Here is a 23592-nt window from a genome sequence, read left to right as displayed (position 1 = left end):
AGGTGAGCATAATCTAGGATAAAATTCAACATTATACTGGCTATAAAAATCGAAGTTTTTGGACTCGCTAGAAAGTCTGGACTGTCCGTATCGTGAATGCAGCGTGATGTAATTTTCTGTGCTTTGTACATGGTGAACTTGTGCGCTGATTTTTCCCTATGTGAGAGGATGTTGTCGGTATGTTTGACATGCATTCTGCACAGTGCAGGTAAAATTGGGTCATCGCAAGCTGCACTCGCACCGCACCGTACTACCACGACGGCGCAGCTCAACTGACAAGCGAGCACGGTACGGTAAGCGGTGCCATGTTGCAGCCGCGACCAGATATCGAACATGGTTGTAACAAATAAAGACTGCTGTTGAAGCAAATTTTCTTGGCTCGTTTTTGGTTTAACGATACTTGTCAAAATCCTCTTACCATGTTAATGTTGCTTCATACATGGAATTTAACAGGCTTTCTTAGCAGCTAGGTTTTCTGTTACTGGTACCTTACTTGGTCTCACACAGCATACTGCACTGCCTGGATTAAATTTTACTGAAACGAGAGAGATACTGACCATGCATGTTAACCAAGTTTACTTGTGCTGTAACTGTATAACAGTTAGATAGACAGTACTTGTTCCTACCAACATTACTACCTGAAAAGGTTTACTCAGCCCACACCAAAAGTGTTGTCCTCTTAGAATTTTGGAATTGAGAAAAAAACAAAACTCAACTTTGATCTGAGAATATGAGTGGAATTCTTTTCACTGCCAATTCCACACCCCTCTCATCTCTCCTCCTTCATTCCTAACGTTACACTGTCAGAAGTAGTACGGTAACAGTTATGGAGCTCACAACATTTACAAGATCGCTGACAATTTTTTGCTCAGTGTCATTGGTTATAAATCGTGTGATCTGAGATATTGTGAGTATCCTGCTAGCTGCTCTTAGTCAACTGCAAACTTCTGAGGATTTTAAAAATGAAGCTACAAGTTTGTACTCCATAATTTTTGTGAATATTTGCGAGAGAAGAGTTGTGCTGCCTGCCATTGACAAAAGTACATGTGCCCTCATAAAGATGTTAAAATAGTTTGATGTGTTGCATAAATATGCAATATGAATATTTCTCCAGTGCGTATTTTTATCCTTTCCTCTTTTTTTTGTGTGGGGGGGGGGGTGAATTCATGTGCAAAATTGATTCGTTGTAATGAATATTATTATTACTGTAAGATTTCTAACAAACAACATTTATTCTATGTAACAGAGCAAATATGACTTTATGATTTGCGGCAGGTCCTGACCTGACTTAGACGGAGGGATAACAGAGGTCTGCTTTGGCCTTAACATTCACATCACACCCCCACCACCAGTGCCGTAGCTCCGAACAGCACAGCCATGCAGGAGTTCCGGCACTTTGACCCGCAGAAGCTAGAACTGCTTGAAGCCCGTATCAAGGGCAACCGCTCATCACAGCAGCCGATCCTGATCACGGACGACTCCAATCACAGCACGAGCAGCAGAGGTTCTCCTAACGATGAGGGAGAGGTAAGTGAAAGAACTAAGATATTAGAGCGAAGTGTTGCTTCACATTCAAATTTGACTTGTATACAGTAAAATCAAATAAGCAGAATGGTAGGAATTTCATAAAGTCAGCAGTTGAATTACAGCATAATGGAATGTCAGAGCTTCACTTGTACCATGGACCATGCTTGTACACTCGTACATAAAAATTGGTCGCAGCCACACACCATGCCGAGGAAGGGATATGGTAATGTTTATCATAGCCTCACAATAAAATGCTACCATTGAAAAGACAAGAGAAAAAACATTGATAAATAAGACAAGTTTATATTTGACAGCAACAAATATGTCAAATTCCTTTCGTGTAATAGTAATCAGTGTTTCAGATATTGCAGCTCTACATTCAGTTAATAATAAGAGGATACACTTTATTCCTTGTGATTTCACTTCAAAGAAGGAAATTAAGTAAATCATTGTTGACAGGTCGGAGGGGAGATAACCAGGGCTATGACATCATCACTTTGATATGCATATCTACATGATCATGGCCAATATTTTTAAAACACATGAATCTGTGAAACCATAACCTTGTTTTAATCTACATATTATAATCATATTGTGTATCCTATTATCATGACGCTTTTGCCAGCTTTGTTTTAATTAAAGTCAACCACAAAATGGAGTGGCATTTCACTTCAAAGGAATGGATAGACATCTTGAGTTGCTTCTAAAGAAACCTTCATCTTTATCTGCAATGTGTATAGTTATCATGTAAAGAGTATGTTGTGCAATGTGCAAAGATGTGTGTGTTTTGAAAAGGCAGTATGAAGAGATAAAATCACCAGGAGTATGTTAGTTAGGCAAATCAGCAACTTGTGCCATGCAAAATAAAACATGTGCTTGGGGTTTTTGATTGAGTTCTGAATTTTAGCACTGTCAAATTGCATTGTCTCATGTATGTGTGTATGATCATCCATTTCATTTGCAGGTTGTGCTTTCCGAAACGCCAGAGAAGGAGAAGAAGAGGCGGAAAAGGAAAGGGGCACCAGATGGCGATCAAGGAGGTAGGAATTTTCAATTTGTATGCCAGTGAGAGAATGAACTTCAACTTCAGGGCATATCATATTTTAAAAAATGCAAACCATGTCAAAGCTTGTTACAGACTTTATATTCTTGATGGAGTAATTGTAATTTTAATGGTGTAGTAGGCCAAACAAAACAAACATCTCAGCTGAGGGCTGAATTATGTGTTACTTTCTACACTTAAGTGGCTTAGTGCAATGAGGGAAATGAAAAATTATTCACTACTGCTGCATTTGCAACCCAACATGCTTATATGGGGAATAAAAATCATGCAAAGAAAAGCATGCAAATATTTTTCCTTGCTATATGTTCCAGTAGTTCATGTCTTGATTCTGCGAAATCAAAAATACACAAAACTCATCTTATTACCCGGCCGAGCGTGAAAAATTACTCACATGAAAATGTCCACTCTTACATACAGTATGAGATTCATAGCATGTATTCAAATGTAATGAATGACATGTCATGTGCTGAGGTATCCTAGAGAAGCACAACAGAGGGTGATGCCCAGATATGACATGTATATGATTTTGCTTTGTTTAAGAAATGATGTGAACCTATGGTTTCATATTGCTTTGACACAATGACCACAGTCTTTATCACTTTGGAGAGTATTTGTGCACAGTTGCTATTGCTTTCCTTAAAGGATTTTTTTTTTCTTGTGGGGGGGGGGGGGATGTGGTGTGTGATTTCCCTGTCCACTGTGGTAAACATCAGTTCAGTTTGCTGTTGATGTTTGATGATGGTCATACTAAGGCAGCTGGTGACTGAGGTTGTTTAGGGAATTTGATGACAAATGTATACTAGGACATTAATCTTATTTTTTGTTTCTTGTTATTTATTTCTCTCAGGTGCAAAAAAGATCAGCGAATACTTTCGGGTAAGTAAGGTAGGAAGGATGAGTTATAAGAAGGGTGAGGTGTTGCTATGTTTCTTGAAACAGAAACTGTGTATGAGGGGATTTTGCCTTCAATTATAGAATTGAAACAAAAGCAGAAACTTGTTTATTCGAGATCTACTAGATGTGCATATGACCAATCCTCAGAGCAGCCGACATGATGTCTTGACACTTTCAGATAGCCACCATGCCATGGACATGACTTGTGTTACTCACATAGCTATTATCGTCTCTGTGCATGACTTTCGCTGGTTTCACTTTTCCTTTACAAAGAAACACTATCTCAGCAATTAAGCTCAAGATGTAGCTAGGCCATGAGATATTTCTATGCAGACGGACATGTTCATACATATGATATCAGTGTAGTTTTTAGTCGGTTTTATCCGATTCTGTTTCTGAATGCTAGGGAAGGAGACTTCATGAAAACATTGCAAAGACACTTTACTAGGTAGTCATACGATCGTGTTATTTATCTGATTTGCATAATTTTGCTGTTGTTGTTGCTCCTGTAATGTTACTGCTTGCTCTAAAAAGAAAAAAAAAAAGTCAGTGCTCTAGGATAGAATTTTAATTCAGCCTGTGCAATATTTGTGAGAAACTGGAGAAGAAAATTATATGAATCGATTGGAGCCATGCACTTGTCTTCCTTTGTTACCTTCTAGTGAGATTGATACATTTTGCTGTTTGTATTGTACAACATATGATCATATTTGTCAGCTTTGTAGCACCTCCTGTAGCTCTTCCCCAACTGATGTTATTTGTCTTTGTGTGCATGTGTTGTTTTTTAGTCCACTACATCCAACAGCCCAGGTAGGGCCAATTCTGGCCTTGGGATTGTGCCCAAATCACCTCCTGCAAGTGTGTTTCCTTCTGTAAGTATTGCTTCAGCGAGCAGAAAAATCTCTTTCCACCATCGTAACTCAAGACTCGATGGAATGCACTGAATCTGGTTATTACATGCACTACTTTCAGGACTACATGAATGAATCCCTGTGTTTCTTTCAATGCTCTCTTTGAAGATCTTTCACCCTTCTGACATTAATCGTATAGGTTCTTTGCTTGATCAAAAGAGGCACACTCCATTATTTCCTGCTACTTTCTGTCTGATTTCTTGATGCCAAGTATCTATTGCCTTTGTGCGTGTGTTGCGGCCATGAATTCATCATGAATGTGTGTAATGTGTATTACAGTAGCTCCTTACGTTAGGAATTATCTTTCTTTCGGTGAAAGTGAAACCTAAGGGAAGAAACTGTAGTTCAATGTTCCGTATGTTAGTGGCCATTTTGTCCATTGATGTGGTACATCTGATGGGAATAATGGACAATGGTAGTGACAAATGGTAGCAGCTATACAATACTGTTTTGTGTCACATTTTTGCATGGAACATCACAATTGAATGCAGGCATGATCGCGTGAATCCCATTATGTGTGCATATGAAATAAACAGCGCTTACAGTACTTGGTTGAACAGTGACACCTTCAAAGGCATAATTTACTATTTGCAGATGAAACAAAAACCCAGCATTAGTGCTTTAAAATAGTTCTAAAATATGAGTTAGGGATAGAAACAACCACTGTAATAATTTGAATCTGTAAAAGTGATGTTAAGTGTTGTTAAGTGTACAAAATGTGAACAATAGTTATAATAAAAATGTTTCCAGACTAAACCATCTACAGTTACGGTTTGTTGAGAAAGATACAGATACAGTATCTCCATATATTTTAGGCTTTATCGCAAAAATTTTATATTACAGGACGTTTTGTGGTACAACAGACCTACACATATGCAATAACTGTCATGTCTTGAAAATTGTTTAAATCACTGTTCCCAAGGGTAAACAGGACCTTTAAATGAAAATGCCACATCAGACTATTACTGAGAAGACATGTAATCACAATTCACAGCAATGTTAATTATATCTTTCTTTGTTTCTTTCTGTCTCTCTCCATATTTCTTCACTTCGCAGCAGCTGTCATCATCACCGTGTAGCAATAGTAACGACTTTACAAATCTGTCAACACATTCTCCAAAGACGCAAAGAGCGAGACCTGTGGATCTTAGCTCATCAGCAACTCAAGTAAACACAATCTTTTGGTAGTCCTCATACCATTTAGTTTTTCATCTGTTAAAGGGAAAAGATCATGATTTCAGAATTAGAACTTGCAAATATCAAATGGTTTTAGTGAGAGTAGCAGAAATGTTGTAATCGCTTAGAATGTTGATGCAGGGTGGTCCACGAGGGGTTTCACCATGTCGCTGCAACATGCTCAATTTCTTGTGCAATATCCTCAAAAGCCAGCAACATGCTATGCAACATCCTCAAGAATTTGCAACAAGCTCAAAATCAGTGTATTTAAATATGTGAAAAAACATGTGCAAAACTTGCAAAACATCAAACTACCTAGTACTTAATATTTGTGTGCAAAACATGCGAGAGAACATTAAACATAAGTGGCACAAAGAGAGATAAGCTGCAAAATATTATGTACTAGGCGCTTGTGATGTGCGCTCCGCATGCATACAATTTCTGCAACATTCTCACATTCTGAGCTTGCAACATACTCAAATTTTAAGTTGTGAACCATCCTGGTTGATGCATGTTAATAAAGATAATGATCCAGCCAAAGTCTGATGACCAGAACTTGCTAGGTTGAAGGATGATTGATTCGTGCAGTGAAGAAAATGTCTTAGCCCAAAACTTTAGCGTGTTCATATGGAAATTCATCAAAGTGAATTCTTTCAATATGATAGCATTGTAACTGTATTGGCAGCATTATGTACAATCCTGACAGTACAGTACACAATAATGTAAATACTGTATACGCCAAATATTTTGCGAGGTTGTTATTTTTGCGAATTTCTCGAGTCAGGTGCTGTTCGCGAAATTAAAGGCACGCAAAAATATTGACTCTGATCCCGATGTGGATGTGACGTACGTTTGTACATTTCTCCGTTTAGTACAGGACTCCACAATCGCACATTTAACCAGTCACGAAATCATTGGGAATTCCCGATTTGCGAAAATTTAGACTCGCGAAATATATGGCATATACAGTAACTAGAACCAATTAATGTAGTCTTGCAGTCAGTTGAGGCTAATCAAGGGCGAAAAGGCTGATAAATCTTCAAGAGGTGTGGTCACATATTCACCAAAAAATGGAATTTTGTTTTTGTGTGGTCTGATTCATTCTCTGTATCTTTATGCCTTATTTTTTTTCACAGACTGACATGAGTTTTCATGACCTGGAGCAGAAAGAACGGCAGCATCAAACAGAGCTAAGATTGAAGGAGGAAACCATAGAAACCCTAAATAGTGTAAGCTTACATTCATTACCTTTTGTTATGTGTGTAGGAATGTAATCAAAGGAAATTAACACATTGTGTGTATTGAAGAAACATGTTCGCTCTCCATTGTAAGTGCTTTCATGTATTTTACTGTAAATGTTCTATTTGTGACAAGAAATGATATGCGTTCTCATGTCAAAAGCATGTCTTCTTGTGTTAAGTACCATTTTATGATTTTACCTTATTCATACATATTTTTGTCCGCTGTGTCGTACATGGCACACAATTACAAGAAATTACTAAATGCATGCGCACTTTAGTTTAAAGGTTATTTAACACATAAAAATCACAGGAGCTTGTACATGTAGATTCCGGTGTAATATTCCATTCTGATGTAATATTCCACAGCTATGCATGCTAGAAAATGCCTGAGAAATCATTTAAAGGTTAGAGTGGAAGGGATGATACATATGTTTTAAGCATGTAATTTGTTTCTTTGTGCTGTTCATACAGACAACTCAAGAATTAACAAGGAGGCTTGAAACAGCCCAGAAGCTTCTAGAGAAAGTGAAGGAACAATCAAAGAGGAGCACAGAGAAAATTAAGTCATTGCTGATTGAAAAGGTAAGATCAACACACTTGTGCAAATAGAAGTACTTTGATCACTATGAAACAAAATCTACATCTTGCCCCAAATCTCCTTCATTATCCCAGTGATGAGAGAAATCCACAGCAGGAAAAAAAAAATATAATGATTTGTTTACATGGTTTCTTTCTTATGAGAGACCGTAGTTTCAGTCAGATGTTACAAGCAGAGTCTAGGTGTAGATGCTTGTGGCTGCTAAACTTCATGTAGGCAAGTGTATTGCTGTGGGATCAAAGGTGACTTTCTTATTGTGCTGTTCATTTCTCATGTTGATCTAGTATTCAAATTTTCATCTCAGTTTTACTTTAGAACTTCAGACTGTCTCTGTACGAATGAGCCTTCTTGGGACTGGTTGTCACAAATAAAAGTTGCAGTAGTAATGACCGCTTAATGAGGATGACCTGGGAGTAAGACCTTGTGTTCTCGGCATTAAATGAGGCTTCAACGCAAAGTAATTACCACTTTGTTGCAGTCAGCAAAATTTAGGTTTGAAGATCATTTGCTCCTACGTGGATGTTTTGATTGACATTGTCGGTCATATCAGTGAAGCGAAGTATGGGAATTTGCCCAATAAAGCATTCAGTATATACACTATTGTCGATATATGACCATGTTTTTGTCAAAGTACGTCCTGTCAGCTGCTGAAATAGCATTTATTCCATTCTTTCAATCAAAAAATTGAATTCCCGTTTTGTAATAGTAAAATAAAAGTTTACAATGTTACGGTTCATGCATACTCCTCAAATTTGAAAATGCAAATGTAATTCTATAAAACTTTGCTACGTGATTGTCATATTCATGTATGTGTTTCGACTGAATCTTGTAACCAGGCCAAAGTTGAAAACAAGGATGCCCGAACAAGGAGCATGGAGGACCGGCTAAGACTTGGTCAGTTCACCACCCAGCGGCAGGGTGCCAAGTTTGTGGAGGCATGGAATGATGGCTATGCATTCGCAGACCTCATTAAGTGAGTCACATTACCCCTTTCAACACCCTCTTTCCCCTTTCAACACCCTCTTTCCCCCTCCACCCCCCCCCCCCCCAACAGACACATACATTATTCTTTTCTATGCTTACTCACAAGTTTGTTGTTGTTGTTGTTTTTTTTTTATTTGTGTGTATTTGCATTTGAGACGTAAGTATACTCATCATTTAATTGAATCGCTGGAAGACAAATTGTTTGGAGGATACTTTAAATTTGTTGCCACTGCCATGCCACATTTGCAGTATTTCATTCAAATTTGATACCATGATGGTGCATCATTGGATATTGTAAGAATCTATCATTTTTTATGGCAAACCATTCAGTGTTCTGACTTTTTAAAAGCAAAATTAGTAAAATTTGGAAGGGCCACTTGTATGTACTCTTCAAGCTACCTTAACATGGTTTTCCTCTGTGGGAGGGGGTTGGATTTTTTTTTTTAGTGGCCATATACAGCATGTGGCTGCTATAGACCGGTGGTCGCTAAGGTAGGTTTAGCTGTACTGACAACTAAGCCTGTGCTGCTTCAAGATACCTCAAAGAGATGTGCCCAAATAAACTGAAGGTACCTTCTTGTTTGTTGTCTGTGGCTGTCCAACCGCCAGGAGGCAAGAGGGTATCGCCAAGGAGCGGGAAGAGCTAGACCAACAGAAGAAGTCTCTGATGAAGCGCAAACCACCAAACAGCCCCCACCCCGGCGGCAAGTCACGCCCGAAGCAGAACGGCCCCGACGAGGCCTTTGCCAAGCCCCTGCCGGAGTTCATGAACCATGTGGAGTTCTACGAGCGGGATGAGATCCTGAAACTGAGGCAGGCGGCGTTGAAGAAGGTTAGACCACACATACGACCTGCATTTGTCAATACTTGGTGAACCCGCAGGAAGTTTAAACAGATAATACAAAATTATACTGGATGATGTAGTAAAAAAAGGAGAACCTTTGAGTCAATCAGGAGCCAAAAACATGACTGCAAACAGTAGGCGTGAGTAACATAATGAACACATCATCTTGCCACTATTAGAAAATATTGTACCATATTTTATATGAAAAAAACAAACAAAGAAAGTATATGCTGATGCAGATATTGATATTCATCCTCTGCACTTATTTATTTATTTTTTTTTTTGGGGGGGGGTCATCTTTGGATGGTTTATATCAAAGTTTTTGTGGATATGAACATATGCATGTTTGTAATACATTGTTCAGTATACTTGATGTTGATGTTGGTAGTAATGTGGTGCACATGGTTTGACTTTTACATTACTTTGCAATCAACGAATCAGAGCCAGTCTTTCAGACAGTTACAAAATTGTGTAACATTGACAACATTGATGAACTCACCTAGGATTTCAAAAATTGCATGCAACCAAATCTCAATGGTAGTCTACTGCTATGACTCAGCTTCATCACAGCTTGCCTTGGTATTAAATCCAAAACATAGTTCTCAGTTCTGGCTGACATGATTTGCTAGGATTACGAGTTGGGAGTATTTTGAGATTTAGAAAAATGATAAATTGCATAGGCCTACAGAGGTCTTTTATTGCAGAAGAGCCCTCCCCATTCAGCATTGTGGGTAGGTGGAATGTTATGTGAAGATCGATCGTACCCTAGCAATCATTGTTTTCCAACATGTGCATACGATTTGCTCTGCCGTGGAAGATTGGTGGACGCTGCTGAGGCCCGATTTATAAATCATAATTAATAATCGATAATTGATCATAAAAATTTACATAGCAACCACGATGGTGTATAATCAGAGACTGTAGTACTTCCAGCAGACTTTTTTGGTTGATATTTCCCATTTTCATTGTTACCCAACCGAAATTGTATTACTGTGGCATTCTGTCACACATTTCTTATGCATTAGTGTACACATCAGAGCAAAAATTGACAGTTCTGCAGGCACATGAGAACTGTGTTTTCACTTTAAGGGTACAGTTTACCTTTGGGAGCAGTGATTTTAAAAGTGTTCAAGATATCACATTGGATGCATATGCATAGGTTCGTTGTACTACAAAACATCCTAACCATATAAAATTTTCGCAATAAAGCCTAAATATAAAGGAGATATCAGTCTTTTTCTCAATAAACTGTAACTGTAGACGGTTTAGTCTGGAAGCATTTTTATTACAATTGTTGTTCACATTTTGTATATTTAACAATACTTAACATCAATTTAACCAGGGTTCTCGCCAGGAATTTCTTCACGCTTGTCGGCATTTATGCGCGCTGTTCTGAGGGTGGATACGGGAGGGGGGTTCCCCCTCCCGCGCGAAGCGCGAAAGCCTTCGCTAATGCTCAATACAACACAGATAAATCGCCGCTAAAATGCCACCAAATGCGACATTTTCACGGAGATGTAATGAACGTTGTGAGGGGCATATTCTCACAGAAACAATGCAGAAATTCCATACCTTTTGTTGGCGGCAGTTCCTGAATAATAAATGAAAGAGAAGTAGGTGCCGATGGTGAAGGTTCTGATTTCTTTAGGCCTTTCCTGTTTCACTGTTGCAATAATTAGCCGTCTCTCCATCGCAACAACGCGCGCCGTGTTGCTTTCTCGCCGTCTGCTCGACCACGTGGTAGGCCTATTGCATGCAGATGCGCGAGAAGCGATCGAGAACTTTCGGGACATCGTTGCACTTTCCTTTCTGGGTATACTGCGGTAGTTTGGCCGTGACATCAAAGAGATATCATACAAAAATGTAATGATGGTCATTATTCCGAAGGTTTGTTGAATCATAAAATGAAACGATTCATTACTGAGTACTTCAAAGGTTTGTAATCGAAAACAACAACAACACCAAAGGTCGGTACTACAGATGAATGTTCATAATAAAACTGATTTCGTTCGAAGATTAACAAGCATTTTTTCTTTATTATTTTCCGATCAACGAACCTTCAGAAAGGAATCTATCATCTATTATTGTTACTGTTTCGGAATAACAAACCTTCAGAATAAGAAAACACCGTTTTGGGGCCGTTGTATTCCGAAATAATACTGGCAGAACATTCGAAATAACAAAATTGATTTCGTTTGGATATAAACGAATATTTTCTCCTTTATCATTTTTCTATTAACGATCATTCAAAATGTAGAGTATTATTTTGGCATTATTCTTTCGGAGTAACGAACCCTCAGGGTAAGAAAACTGTAACTGTTTTCATTTCTTCTTTATCGTTTTCCGATTAAGGATCGTTCAGAATAAAGAATCTTAAGTATTAATTTTTATCGTTATTCTTTCGCAGTATACGAACCTTCAGAGTAAAAGAAAACTGTAACCGTTTTGGGGCCGTCGTTTTGTTCTGGAATTTCACTGACATAAACGTTCGAAATAACAAAACTGATTTCGTTGTGAAATGAACGGACATTTTTTTTCTAATCATTTTTGGATTAACGAACCTTCAGAATAAGGAATCTAGCATTATTTTATCATTAATCTGTCGGAGTAACGAACCCTCAGAGTAAGAAAACTGCAACTGTTTTTGGGCAGTAATTGTTTTATTCCAAATTTCACTGGCAAAACGTTCGAAATGACGCACTGATTTCGTTTTGAAATTTACGGACATCTTTCTTTATTTTATTTTCGGTTAACGAACCTTCAGAATAAAGAATCTACAATTTATTATTTTATCATTACTATTTTTGTCGGAATAACAGACCCTTAGAGTACGAAAACACGCTTTTTTGTGCCGTCGTTTTAATTATTCCGAAATTTCACTGACAGAAACGTTCGAAATAACAAAACTGATTTCGTTGTGAAATGAACGGACATTTTTTCTTAATCATTTTTTGATTAACGAACCTTCAGAATAAGGAATCTAGCATTATTTTATCATTAATCTGTCGGAGCAACGAACCCTCAGAGTAAGAAAACTGCAACTGTTTTTGGGCAGTCGTTTTATTCCAAAATTTCACTGGCAAAACGTTCGAAATGACGCACTGATTTCGTTTTGAAATTTACGGACATATTTCTTTATTTGATTTCGGTTAACGAACCTTCAGAATAAAGAATCTACAATTTATTATTTTATCATTACTATTTCTGTCGGAATAACAGACCCTTAGAGAACGAAAACACGCTGTTTGTGCCGTCGTTTTATTCCGAAATTTCACTGGCAGAACGATCGAAATAACAAAACTGATTTCGTTGTGAAATGAACGGACATTTTTCTTAATCATTTTTGGATTAACGAACCTTCAGAATAAAGAATCTAGCATCATTTTATCATTGATCTGTCGGAGTAACGAAAAAAAAAATGAACCTTGGTGGTGATAATTGATGCTGGTGTAGAGAAAAACAAAGACAGCTCGCTCAAAAGATGCTTCCTTCTTTCAGTTTATTTTCTCCCCAGTCATTCCTATCGTTCTCCCATGAACCCCTGCCATGCACGGACGATGAACAAAACAAAATGTTATTGCAATGAAAAAAAAAAAGAAAAGAAACACATCCTCGACGCAAATTATCTACACTTGTCAAGTTTAACAAATTGTTGTTCGTAATGAAGAATGAAAAAAAAAAACAAAAAAAAAACACGACCACAAGCAGTGGGGAAACTTGATATCATGGCTTGTGGAAATTTCCACGAAATTTCCACGAAAGCCAGGTGTCAGATAGAGGAATGCCGCGCGTACTGCCACCTTGCTTCAGTGGTCGTAAACAGCGTGAACATAGCATGTAAACCAACTGGGAACATTGATGAATGATCATCATTTATTTTCTGCCCATGAAGGCCCCCTAACCCACCTTTTAACAAACCAAGCCAGAAGCACGTGGAGCATTACGTACGTTGAACTTGAAAGACCATCATGACAGAATTACTATAAATTTCGGCCCGGAAAAGGAAAATGGAATATTCACGAATGACGTTTACAAATCCATGGAAATTGAAAAGAATAAAATGGAACGCATGGCTTTTTAGTTAAAAAAAAAAAAAAAAACCGAAAAACCACTGAAACTACTAAAACCAAAATAACAATTTGCATTTGCTTACTCCATCATACGTTCTTTTTTCTTTTTTCTTTTTTTTAACGAAAGATCGAGTTAATTTTCTCTCTGCGGCAATGCTTTGAACGCATCTAATTTTGCGTCATTGCCGATGGCCAGCTTCCTAAAGAACTGATACGAATCCTTTCAAATATACGAAACAAAGTCTAAAAATCCTGGATCCTGGCGGTGAATTCCGGTGGTATTATAAATCCTGCTCACTATCAAAATTTAATCATCTGTTCCTTGCGCCATTTTACCAACCAACTGTTCCTGAAAATTTCATCCTAATCTGTTCCCAAATTTTGACTTATTTTGCGAATAGAGAGACAGACAGGCAGACAAACTAACAAACAAACCAAAGCAGCCAAAAAAAAAAAAAAAAAGAGAGAGAAAAATAAACCTTTGGCGGAGGGGGGCATGCATTTCATATCGTTTGTCTTTGCGTAACCTGACAACAAGCGTGACAACAAGAGAGCACGTGTCAGCCTTCCTCAGCCTCCTTCGGCCTCCGACCCTCTCTTTCCGTCCTCTCTCTCCCTCTCACAATATACTGTACTGTTGTACATGCAGGCGGCTGTCTGGCCGGCTGGGTGCAACTAGGAAGGTGAACCTCCTTTGTGCATGTGTGTGTGGATCCCAAATCAGAGCGCATGTAAGTGAGCAAGTGTGTGATGTGGTGTGTATCAGCTAGCACACTGCACGTCGCTCTGTTGAGCCGCGTTGTTGTGATCGGTGCGGTGATTGCGTGGGTAACTTTTTGCGCTTGTATTTGTAAACTGCTGCTCCTTTCAACATCTAGCTTCTTTTCTAGCCAGATAATAAAGACTGAAAAAGGCGAGAAATTTGTCCGAACTTAGCTCGTCAAGCAAGTCACCCTTGTCGGCAAGTTCACGCGTGGTGTTACCCTTGTCGGCAAGTTTTACCCTTGTCGGCAATTGTTTCTTCAAACCGCACGCTTGTCGGCACCGACAAGGGTGATATACGCTGGCGAGATCCCTGATTTAACTAATTCAAATTTTTACAGTAGTTGTTTCTATCACTAGATCATATTTTAAAGGGAAGGTACAGTACTGGTTGAGGTGGGGATTCATGATTTGAACATTCCTAAGTGAGATAATGAGAAACCTCTTATGAAATATGAAAGAGCATGTAATTTTAAGAAGGATTCAACGTTTATTTGATGAAAATTGGTTTTCAAATGGCTGAGATATCCAAAAAAGTGATGATAATAATAAAAGGCGACAGGCCATGCCTTTTATTAGGATCTCTTTGTTTCACCTTGTTTTGGGATATCTCAGCCATTTCAAAACCGATTTTCATCAAATAAACTTTTGATACCCCTTAGAATTGCATGCTCTTTGACATCTCATAGAGTGGTTTCTGAATATCTCGCAAAACGTTAAAAGCTAAATCCTCATCTTGACCAGAACTGTACACACCCTTTAAAACTATTTTAAAGCACTAATTCTGGGTTTGTGTTTCATCTGCAAATGGTAAATTATGCCTTTAATGTTCATCATGTTGTGTAATGTCTTCAGGAGGAGGCAGACCTCCAAGCGGAGCTAGAAAAGCTAGAGAGGGAGCGCAACCTTCACATACGGGAGCTCAAGCGCATCCACAACGAGGACCAGTCGGCGTTTCGGGACCACCGCGTGCTCAACGACCGCTACCTCTTACTGCGGCTCCTGGGCAAGGGGGGCTTCAGCGAGGTCTACAAGGTGAGACCTGCCTGGCTCTTTGCATCGCAGAAAAGCGGATTGTGCTAATTCAGTTTTTCATCTGTAAAAAGTTTATATCTAAACAGAACAAATTAGAGGTACATGTCAATTCCTCCATGTGCTGGGAGTTACTCATTAGATACATATGTCATATTTGCCAGAGTATAAATTATGCTGATGTATTGACTGCACCCAAGAGTTTTAGCCAATTGACTTTGAAAAAAAAAAAAAAATGAATAAATGAATTAAAGAAATAGGTTGATACTCATGGTACCTATAGATAATGTTGAGGTCTTGTTTTTCTTTATTCAAATAGATGTACTTGTAGTTTGTATTAGCAATTACCGAAAGTTATCAGCTCTACTGCCGCTTTGTGCTTGGAAGCACAATGAGAATTGTACCGTGAAATGACAATCCAAGCCTCTGAAGTTTAGAAGTATTTTATAATCCATGTGGTACTGATATACTTCTTAATTGATATACCAGCAAAGATGACTAACTTTTGCACTCAGGCTACCAAAACATTCCAGTGGAGATATCCTGAGACAGACTTTCATTATTAGCTCAAATTGTGTGTTTACCATGTACTGAGAGCACCTCCTATTTTGGGAGACCTTCTGTCAGCAGGAAATGCAGCTGATACACCAGTGAACATGGTTATTTGAAGGAAAGAACATGAGTAGGTATTGAAATTTTTATCAAAGTTGGGTACATCATTAAAACTAGATATTACTATTATGTCATCTGTGAATTGCTGATTTCGGTATTTTATGGTGTAATAATGATATATGCAAAATGACCATTGTACCTTGTGACATGCATTACATGTCACTCTGTTTCTGACGAATTGGGTTTAGCTGATTTTTGAACTGGGGGAGGTACATGGCCGTTCGCTTTTGTGACCCCTTCACTGCCCCCTCTCTCCCTTCCAGGGTTATGACCTACGAGAGCATCGGGATGTGGCTTGCAAGATTCACCAGCTGAGCAAAGAGTGGAAAGAGGACAAGAAGGCAAACTACATTAAGTGAGTGTGCAAAGTGATCTGTGTATGAAATGGCACTCTTTGTAATGTAGGCATGGATTTATTAAGATGTCGCTTTCATCAACATTTTCTTCACCATTCTGTTAGTGTTGCGTCCATCATTTGTCAAAAGGGGGAGCTTTTACAAATATGAAGTGGATGTTAGATTGTGCATGTCATGTGCAACTTTCTGCCATTAGCACAGTTACAAGCTTGAAGTCCTGCGTCCTTTCAAATCTTTGAACGGTAGTCGGCCATAATGGCGTCATTCTAGAATCGCCTACCTAGCTGAAGGAGCGATACTATTGAAGACATAATATGCACATTTGCAACTGGGAAAGTTGCAACTCGGCTAAGCTGCTGCATCATGCATTTGCCAAAGCGGTTTTAAGGCACAACACACTGAAAGATGCAGTAGCTTCAAGTTTGGTTGCTTCCTGCACCGCACTGCTCACTGTGTTGTTTTGCAAAAGCTCCCTATTGTTATTCATTGCCTGTAAACTATAATTGACTGCAGTTCCTCTGACATTTTGACTTGGTTGCACCAGGAGAGTTGGGATGGCGAGTAAATTTGGTTTCATGTCTTCATACTGTCTACACTATCTCTACTTCATGGGAAATATTCTCTGTTTTCTGCACTGTTACAGGTTCCATGTTGAATTGAAACACCCTGCCATGCTAGATCTGGTTTAGGATCGAATGAAACTGGCACCATTAAACTTTTGTCCCTGAAAATTATGTGGATGGAGCATCTAGACATATGTAAATCATATACCTGTGTATGCCTCTTAATTTTTGGATGTGATTAGGTAGTAATGAAATTTGATGTTTCATCAATGATATGCTCTATTTGTCATTGCTAGAAGGCCATAGTATTTTATATTAAATGGGTTAGTCAAATACCAGTTAGTGATTGGCTAAACACAGTCACGTGATGGAGGAACATTCGTTATGTTCCCCCATGGGCGAACATTTTTGTAATGTTCTCCCATGGGAAAACATTTTCACGTAACAAATGACAGAAGGCCTACATGTAGGACCGAGTAATCGAGTGCGTTTTGCTGGTGGTTGACGTTGACGTATTTGACTAACCCATGTAATATAACAGATGATGACTTTTGTTGTCGGGAACATGTACCAAACATTCCACCCTCAGGGTTTGAAATGCTTTTTTGGGAGGCTATAAGTCCCGAGACGAAGTCGAGGGACTTATAACCTCCCTCAATAGCATTTCAAACCCTTCAGGTGGAACATTCAGTATGTTCCCTCCTCCGCCAGTCATCATCTATATAATGTGGTATATTTTGTTGAATTGATATCAGTCGCAGTATCATTGGCAGTTGTGGGGCTCTCTCCTAGATACTTATTGATCCAAAAACATGTTCATTTAGGAGAATGTGGAGAACAATTCTGTCATTACTAATGACAATGTGACTGTTTATACTATGGTTTTCTCGTTGTGCTGGAAAATGAATAGTCCAGTATACAAATGACGCACAGGTCTGAGTGCGTCAGTTGGAATTGTGTGCATAAGGTAACTGTGGAATGCTTAACCCACGAGGCGAAGCCGAGTGGGTTTAGGCTAAATTCCATAGTTACCGCATGCACACTATATTCTAACTGATGCACGAAAAAATGTGTGTCATCTGTTTTATAGAATGGGTAATTTTCTTGCCAAAAACCCATTTTTCTATCATGTTACCCGATGACAAATTTACTGGGTGCATTTCCTTTTGGCTTGCCATAGACGAGAGCCCGACAACCATGCATCAGTTTTTACTGGACGCATGGTATTTCTTCAGAACCATGCATCCAGTAAAGACTGATGCATGATTGTTTTAACCAATAGGCATCTCGTACTGAGTGCGTGAATGCTTGCTTAGTGCGCGAACCTTTGTTACATACTCTTGCTACAAGTGCGCGATAACATGTTTACCACTGTGACTAAGCGTGCGGCCAGTACAAATCAACACAAAGCTCTCGACCAATGAGATCGCAGGATTCTCGCTACCCATTCTATGGGTAGAGAGAGAAAGATGTATGACACTATGATATTGTTTTTGCATCAATTCTTCTATTGTCTAACCTTCACAATTTTTTCTGCCATCAGGCATGCCTTGAGGGAATATGAGATCCACAAAAGTCTGGACCACGTGCGGATAGTCAAACTATACGATGTGTTCGAGATTGATTCCAATTCGTAAGTAGTCCTCAACAAAAGTCTTTCTCTTGAACTCTCTTGAAGATATGTTGTATATGTGTTGTCACTGTAGAGCAAGAAAGGCACGTACACAGTTCAAAGTCTGTGGAGATAGAACATTTTTGCTTCTCTGGTTGTGATGATTCTAGTACACTAGAGTTGTGATCAGCATTAACAAATGGCATAAACATTAATAGCTGTGAATTCTTGTTCTCGTGTCCAGACTGTTTCTTGGGCTGTGGAGTGAAATTGACTGATTATGTGCAAATTTTGTACATGCCTTATAACAAAGGAATACAAAGAACTTGCCCATGGCTCTGCAGGACATGACAACAACTCATGCAGACAAACTGGATTTCATGTATTGAATGAATGTGAGATTTTGTGAGGGTAAATATTATATAGAATGACAAATTGAACCTAAGGGAAAGAATATCTATGTATTTGAATACGTAGGATAGCAAACTGGCCAGTATGGGGAAATACTGTGTATTATGCACTTGACGGAAATTCGGTTTTAGAATAGAAAGTCTCCCAAACTATAGTGAGAGATGCAAAGATTCAAATGTCAGGCAGAATCAAATCACCCCGTGAGAAAATGAGTGGAATTTTAGCACAGGAAGTTGCACTGGTTGTGTTATTGTGGAAATCCAAGGATAGAGGAAATGAAGAGCAGATACTAATGCAGAAGAAGTGCAAGCCCCTGTAACCTCTGTACCTCTTCTATCATGTAGATAAGATCATGCCAATCTTCTCAGAGGATGTGGAAATATTTTGACACTTCCACTCTTGTCTAAATTGAACTGCACACCTGTCTTGTAATTTGGTTTTTGTTTTTGTGATTATGAAAAGCCCCCAGTTTTGCCGTAGTGTTCTGAAGATTAATTTAATTCTATGTGGCCTATAAGATACAAAGCTTTCCTTCTTTCTTTTTTAAGGGAGGAGGCTTCAGTTTGAAATCAAATCATTTTTTGTACTTTGGGTTTTGCCATATGTAGATGACATATTTTGGAAATCTGATCAGAATCCCCATGCCAGCCACAACTCACCAGGCGGAGAATGTTTACAAGGCATATAACCCTGTGAGGCCTCAACGGTAGCAGTGGCCTGGGGCCACTTAACCCGTTGAGGACAGGCTGATTTTGCTACAACATGCATTTCCCATAGACACTTGCCCGAGTATACTTGGGACTCCTCCTCAACGGGTTAAAATTAATGTTGGGCCACCAAATTTCCAAAAAGTTCATCTTTTTATGGCCTGATTAGGAAGTAAGATTCAAAGTGGATTTTTACGTTTCCTTTTATTTCGGGCCACTACATTTCTACTTCGGGCCACCAAACATTTGCAGATATAAAGATTTTAGTGGCCCAAGCGGGTCACCAAAGAAAAAAAGCCTGCCTGTCGAGCCTGCCTATTGTAATGAGATGATTGTTGATGCTTCTTTGTCACAAAGGTTCTGCACTGTGTTGGAGTTCTGTCCTGGCAATGACTTGGACTTCCATCTGAAGCAACACAAATTGATGCCAGAGCGAGAGGCACGCTGTATCATCATGCAGGTGGTCAGTGCCCTCAAATACCTCAACGAGCGAAAGCCACCCATCATCCACTACGACCTTAAGCCTGGTATGTTTGAGTTATAAGTTTTGACAAGGCCTCATGAAAGACAAGCTTTATTCTGGTGAAATGGGTACCCTGTACAGACAACAGAAATAAATAGACCTGCATAGATAAGTTAATAGAAATGTTTTTGTCCTCTATTAGGTAACATTCTTCTATGTCACGGCTCGACCTGTGGTGCCATGAAGATCACTGACTTTGGACTGTCAAAGGTCATGGATGAGGAGCATTTCAACTCACAAGAGGGCGGTATGGACCTGACTTCCCAGGGAGCTGGAACATACTGGTGAGTTCAAGCAGCTCACAGACCATATTACTGTAAACAGAAATTTTTGCAATAAATTAATTTTCATGTATTTCGTGCTACTTATGGCTAGAGCGAATTCTAAATCTAGCGAAAATATTTTCACAATTGTCTCTGCACATTTTGAACGGGTTGACAATTACGCAGCATGAATTCAAGAACCCGTGAATATGTCTTTGAGCCGCTCGGTGTGAAAAATTGATTGCGCGAAAATATCAACGTTTACAGTATAACTTAACAAATCAGGATGGGACAGTGTGGTAGCTGTTTGTATTGACTTTGAAATGATAATGAGCTATTGTAAAATTCTTTGAAGTAAAATGTATATGTTTACAAGAACCTTACTAATAACTTCACTGCCATTATCACCTGGCATTACTCATCTTCTTTATTGTTTTGTTTTGTTTTGTTTTCTCTCTCTCTCTCTCTCTCTCTATCTTTCTTCCTTGCTCTCTTGTTTTATTTTTGTTTTGTTTTTTCCTCTCTCTCTTTCACTCTTTCTTCAATCCTGATGTTTGGAACTGGTAACATGTCTACATAAATTTGACGTTTTGTGATGTACAATGTGTTCTGTTGGTTCTCATTCTTTTAATAGTATGTTGTGAGCTGCAATTTATTGCATATCTTTCTCTATAGTGTCACTTGTCATGTATCACTATCAGCTTTTGAGAGAAGAAACTATGTATGACTAGGTTATGATCATCTGTGCTTGTAAAAATGATCCTCATTTCTGGTCACTTGAATATCAGATGGAAAGGGTGCATCAGTTGTGTGTGAAGTTCCACATGAATTTGTACACCAATTTGCACTTGATTTTGAGCAATTTGTGAGAATAATGAAAGGAATTGCTGTACCTTGTGTTTTTTAACCCGTTGAGGACGGACTGATTTTGCTACAACACGCATTTCCCATAGACACCTGCCCGAGTATACTCGGGACTCGTCCTCAACGGGTTAATCTGTTGAAGACTAGTCCCAAGTATACTCAGGCAGGTGTCTATGGGAAATGCATGTCATGGCAAAAACCGGCCTATCCCCCCTCCCCCCCCCCCCCCCCAATGGGTTAAAGCATGTGAACCAGTGGCTAGGTAGAAGGACCACTAGCTAATAAAGCCATGGACTTTTATCCCTGCTCTGACACAACCAGTCTTTTCCCTCCATGCCTCATAGGTACCTACCACCAGAATGTTTTGTGGTGGGGAAGGAACCACCCAAAATCTCTTCCAAGGTGGATGTGTGGTCAGTAGGAATCATCTTCTACCAGTGTTTATATGGCAAGAAGGTAACAGTACTGTTCTCTTCCATTTACCCTTTTGTGTGCTTTGAGTGCTTATTGGAACAGGAAACCCTATCAAATTATACATGCTGTCCGAAGTCCCCGGAACAGAAAGGGTGAAGAGAAAATTTCACAATGTTATCCGAATGGAATGCCATACATATTACCTCAATGGGAACATTATTTAATTTGCCTACACATACTCGGGGGGGAAAAAAACCCCGGTGACATTCACTGATCATGTAGAGCTAATTTCAGCAATTTGTGCCATATACACTTTGCAAATGATTATTATTTTCTTGCATTATTTAGTGCAAACACCTCACATTGATAATATAATTTTATTTGTAAGTCAATTTTTACAATTCATAAATTCCCAGCCCTGTGTAGCCCCTACCAAAGTAAGCTCTCTTCTCTTTCTTTTGTATGAAGTGTGTAGAACTGAATACAAATTTTGAAATGTAGTTAAAGATCATTTTAGATTATTTATTTCTTCACACTGAAGGAAAAATTTCTTTAGCATCGATTGACATGAAAAGGAGTCATACAAAGCAGTGTTTTTACATATGTACATAATTTTAATGAAGAATTCAAAATTTGTGTAGTTTTTGGAATAAATAAGTAGTTTTAGATGATTTAGTACATTGCAACAATTTCATAACCAGTGTTCATTACTAACATGTTTGTCTGTCAAATTTGCAGCCGTTTGGTCACAACCTGTCACAAGCGTCCATCTTAGAGCAGAACACAATCTTGAGGGCCACTCAAGTCCAGTTTAGTCCCAAACCTACGGTCAGCCAAGAAGCCAAGGTCAGTATTGCCATGTACTTGAGAATGTTGTCAGATTATTTTGAACCTAAAGTGATACACAGAGAATAATCCCAGTAGTCGGTCAAAAATGATGCTAGATACCTCACGGTGAGAGAAATCCTTACCACCCACCAAAATGAAAAACAAAAAGTATTAACTTGGTCTTTTTGAGGGGGAAAATGTGATTTGAACAAACGGAGGAAGTGATGTGGTAGCAATGAATAAGTTTCAAAGAATGGGATAATCAGGCATTTTTTAAAGAAGACACCATTAGAATGCCAGTGAATTACCATTCTGCCATTACCTCTAAATAGTTGTTGCATACTCACACTCAAACAGCCGTTTTTTTTTTTTGCTCAGATTTGATAAGAATGTCACTGTTTTTTAAGTGCCCATTGAAGTAGTACCCCCCCCCCCCTAAAAAAAAAAGTGCCTGTTGAACAAAAACAAATGAATTCTTTTCCTGTGGTTTCATCCTCTTCCCGAATGCAGGATTTCATCCGCCGCTGTTTGATGTACCGTAAGGAGGACCGTGCTGACGTCTTGGCGCTGGCTAAAGACGTGTACCTCATGCCCTCCAGCAAGAAGAATTCGGCAGCTGCTGCCGCCCTCGCCACAAGCACAAGCAGCCCATCCAACCAGTCAATGGGAATCTCGGAGAACTCCACATAACCACTGCGAGAGGAGCACATAAGGCCCCCTTTTTTTTTTATGCCTGTGAAAGTAGATGCGATGCTGGGTTTGGGGTGTCTTTAAAATGTGAAGCGCCATGTGATCTGTGATGTCACAAAAATCCACTGTGTATTTTTGCAGCTCATTGTATAAAGAAATCAGCATAATGGGAATTCTTTCTCTGGAAACTTGACTGTATCTTAAGTCCAAAATGCTGTATGATGATTCCGCCAAAAAAAAAAAAAAAATCTTGTCACTCTCCAAACATGCTCCACTATACTCACAAATGGCATTCCATACTCAACTTCGCTTTATGAAATGCAGGCCATTAACCCAGCTTCTGGTCTAACTTTATGCAGTGGAATGAGGGCCATGTTTTGTCATGGAAAAAGAAATAGTTGCTTCATTCATGACCCCATAACTGAGTAGTTGCTTCCTGCTTGCCCTTGCAGAATTGCTGCTCCATCTCACCCTGACCCCACTCCCCCCCCCCCCCACCACCACAAAGCGGCATCCAAGCATGGTAGAAATAAATCATCTGAATGGGAAAGCTTACAAATCATCTGATATACCGCAATGGTCTAGCT

General features: G+C 39.0%; 1 protein-coding gene across 1 annotated transcript; it reads left to right on the top strand.

The window, feature by feature from the left end:
• Positions 1-1280: 1280 nt before the first annotated feature.
• On the top strand, positions 1281-23481 carry LOC140244016 (serine/threonine-protein kinase tousled-like 2). The gene is made up of 17 exons (XM_072323669.1): positions 1281-1527; positions 2492-2567; positions 3438-3466; positions 4273-4356; positions 5452-5562; positions 6708-6800; positions 7284-7394; positions 8247-8383; positions 9004-9226; positions 14926-15105; positions 16038-16129; positions 18237-18326; positions 19781-19950; positions 20089-20230; positions 21418-21529; positions 22226-22333; positions 22826-23481. The coding sequence occupies exons 1-17, from the start codon at positions 1378-1380 to the stop codon at positions 23003-23005; spliced, it is 2088 nt and encodes a 695-aa protein (XP_072179770.1). The 5' UTR covers positions 1281-1377; the 3' UTR covers positions 23006-23481.
• Positions 23482-23592: the final 111 nt, after the last annotated feature.

This window comes from Diadema setosum, chromosome 20 (genome assembly GCF_964275005.1).
Source record: "Diadema setosum chromosome 20, eeDiaSeto1, whole genome shotgun sequence".
In the NCBI taxonomy this organism is placed as follows: Eukaryota; Metazoa; Echinodermata; class Echinoidea; order Diadematoida; family Diadematidae; genus Diadema; species Diadema setosum.
This window is presented reverse-complemented; position numbering and strand designations above follow the sequence as displayed.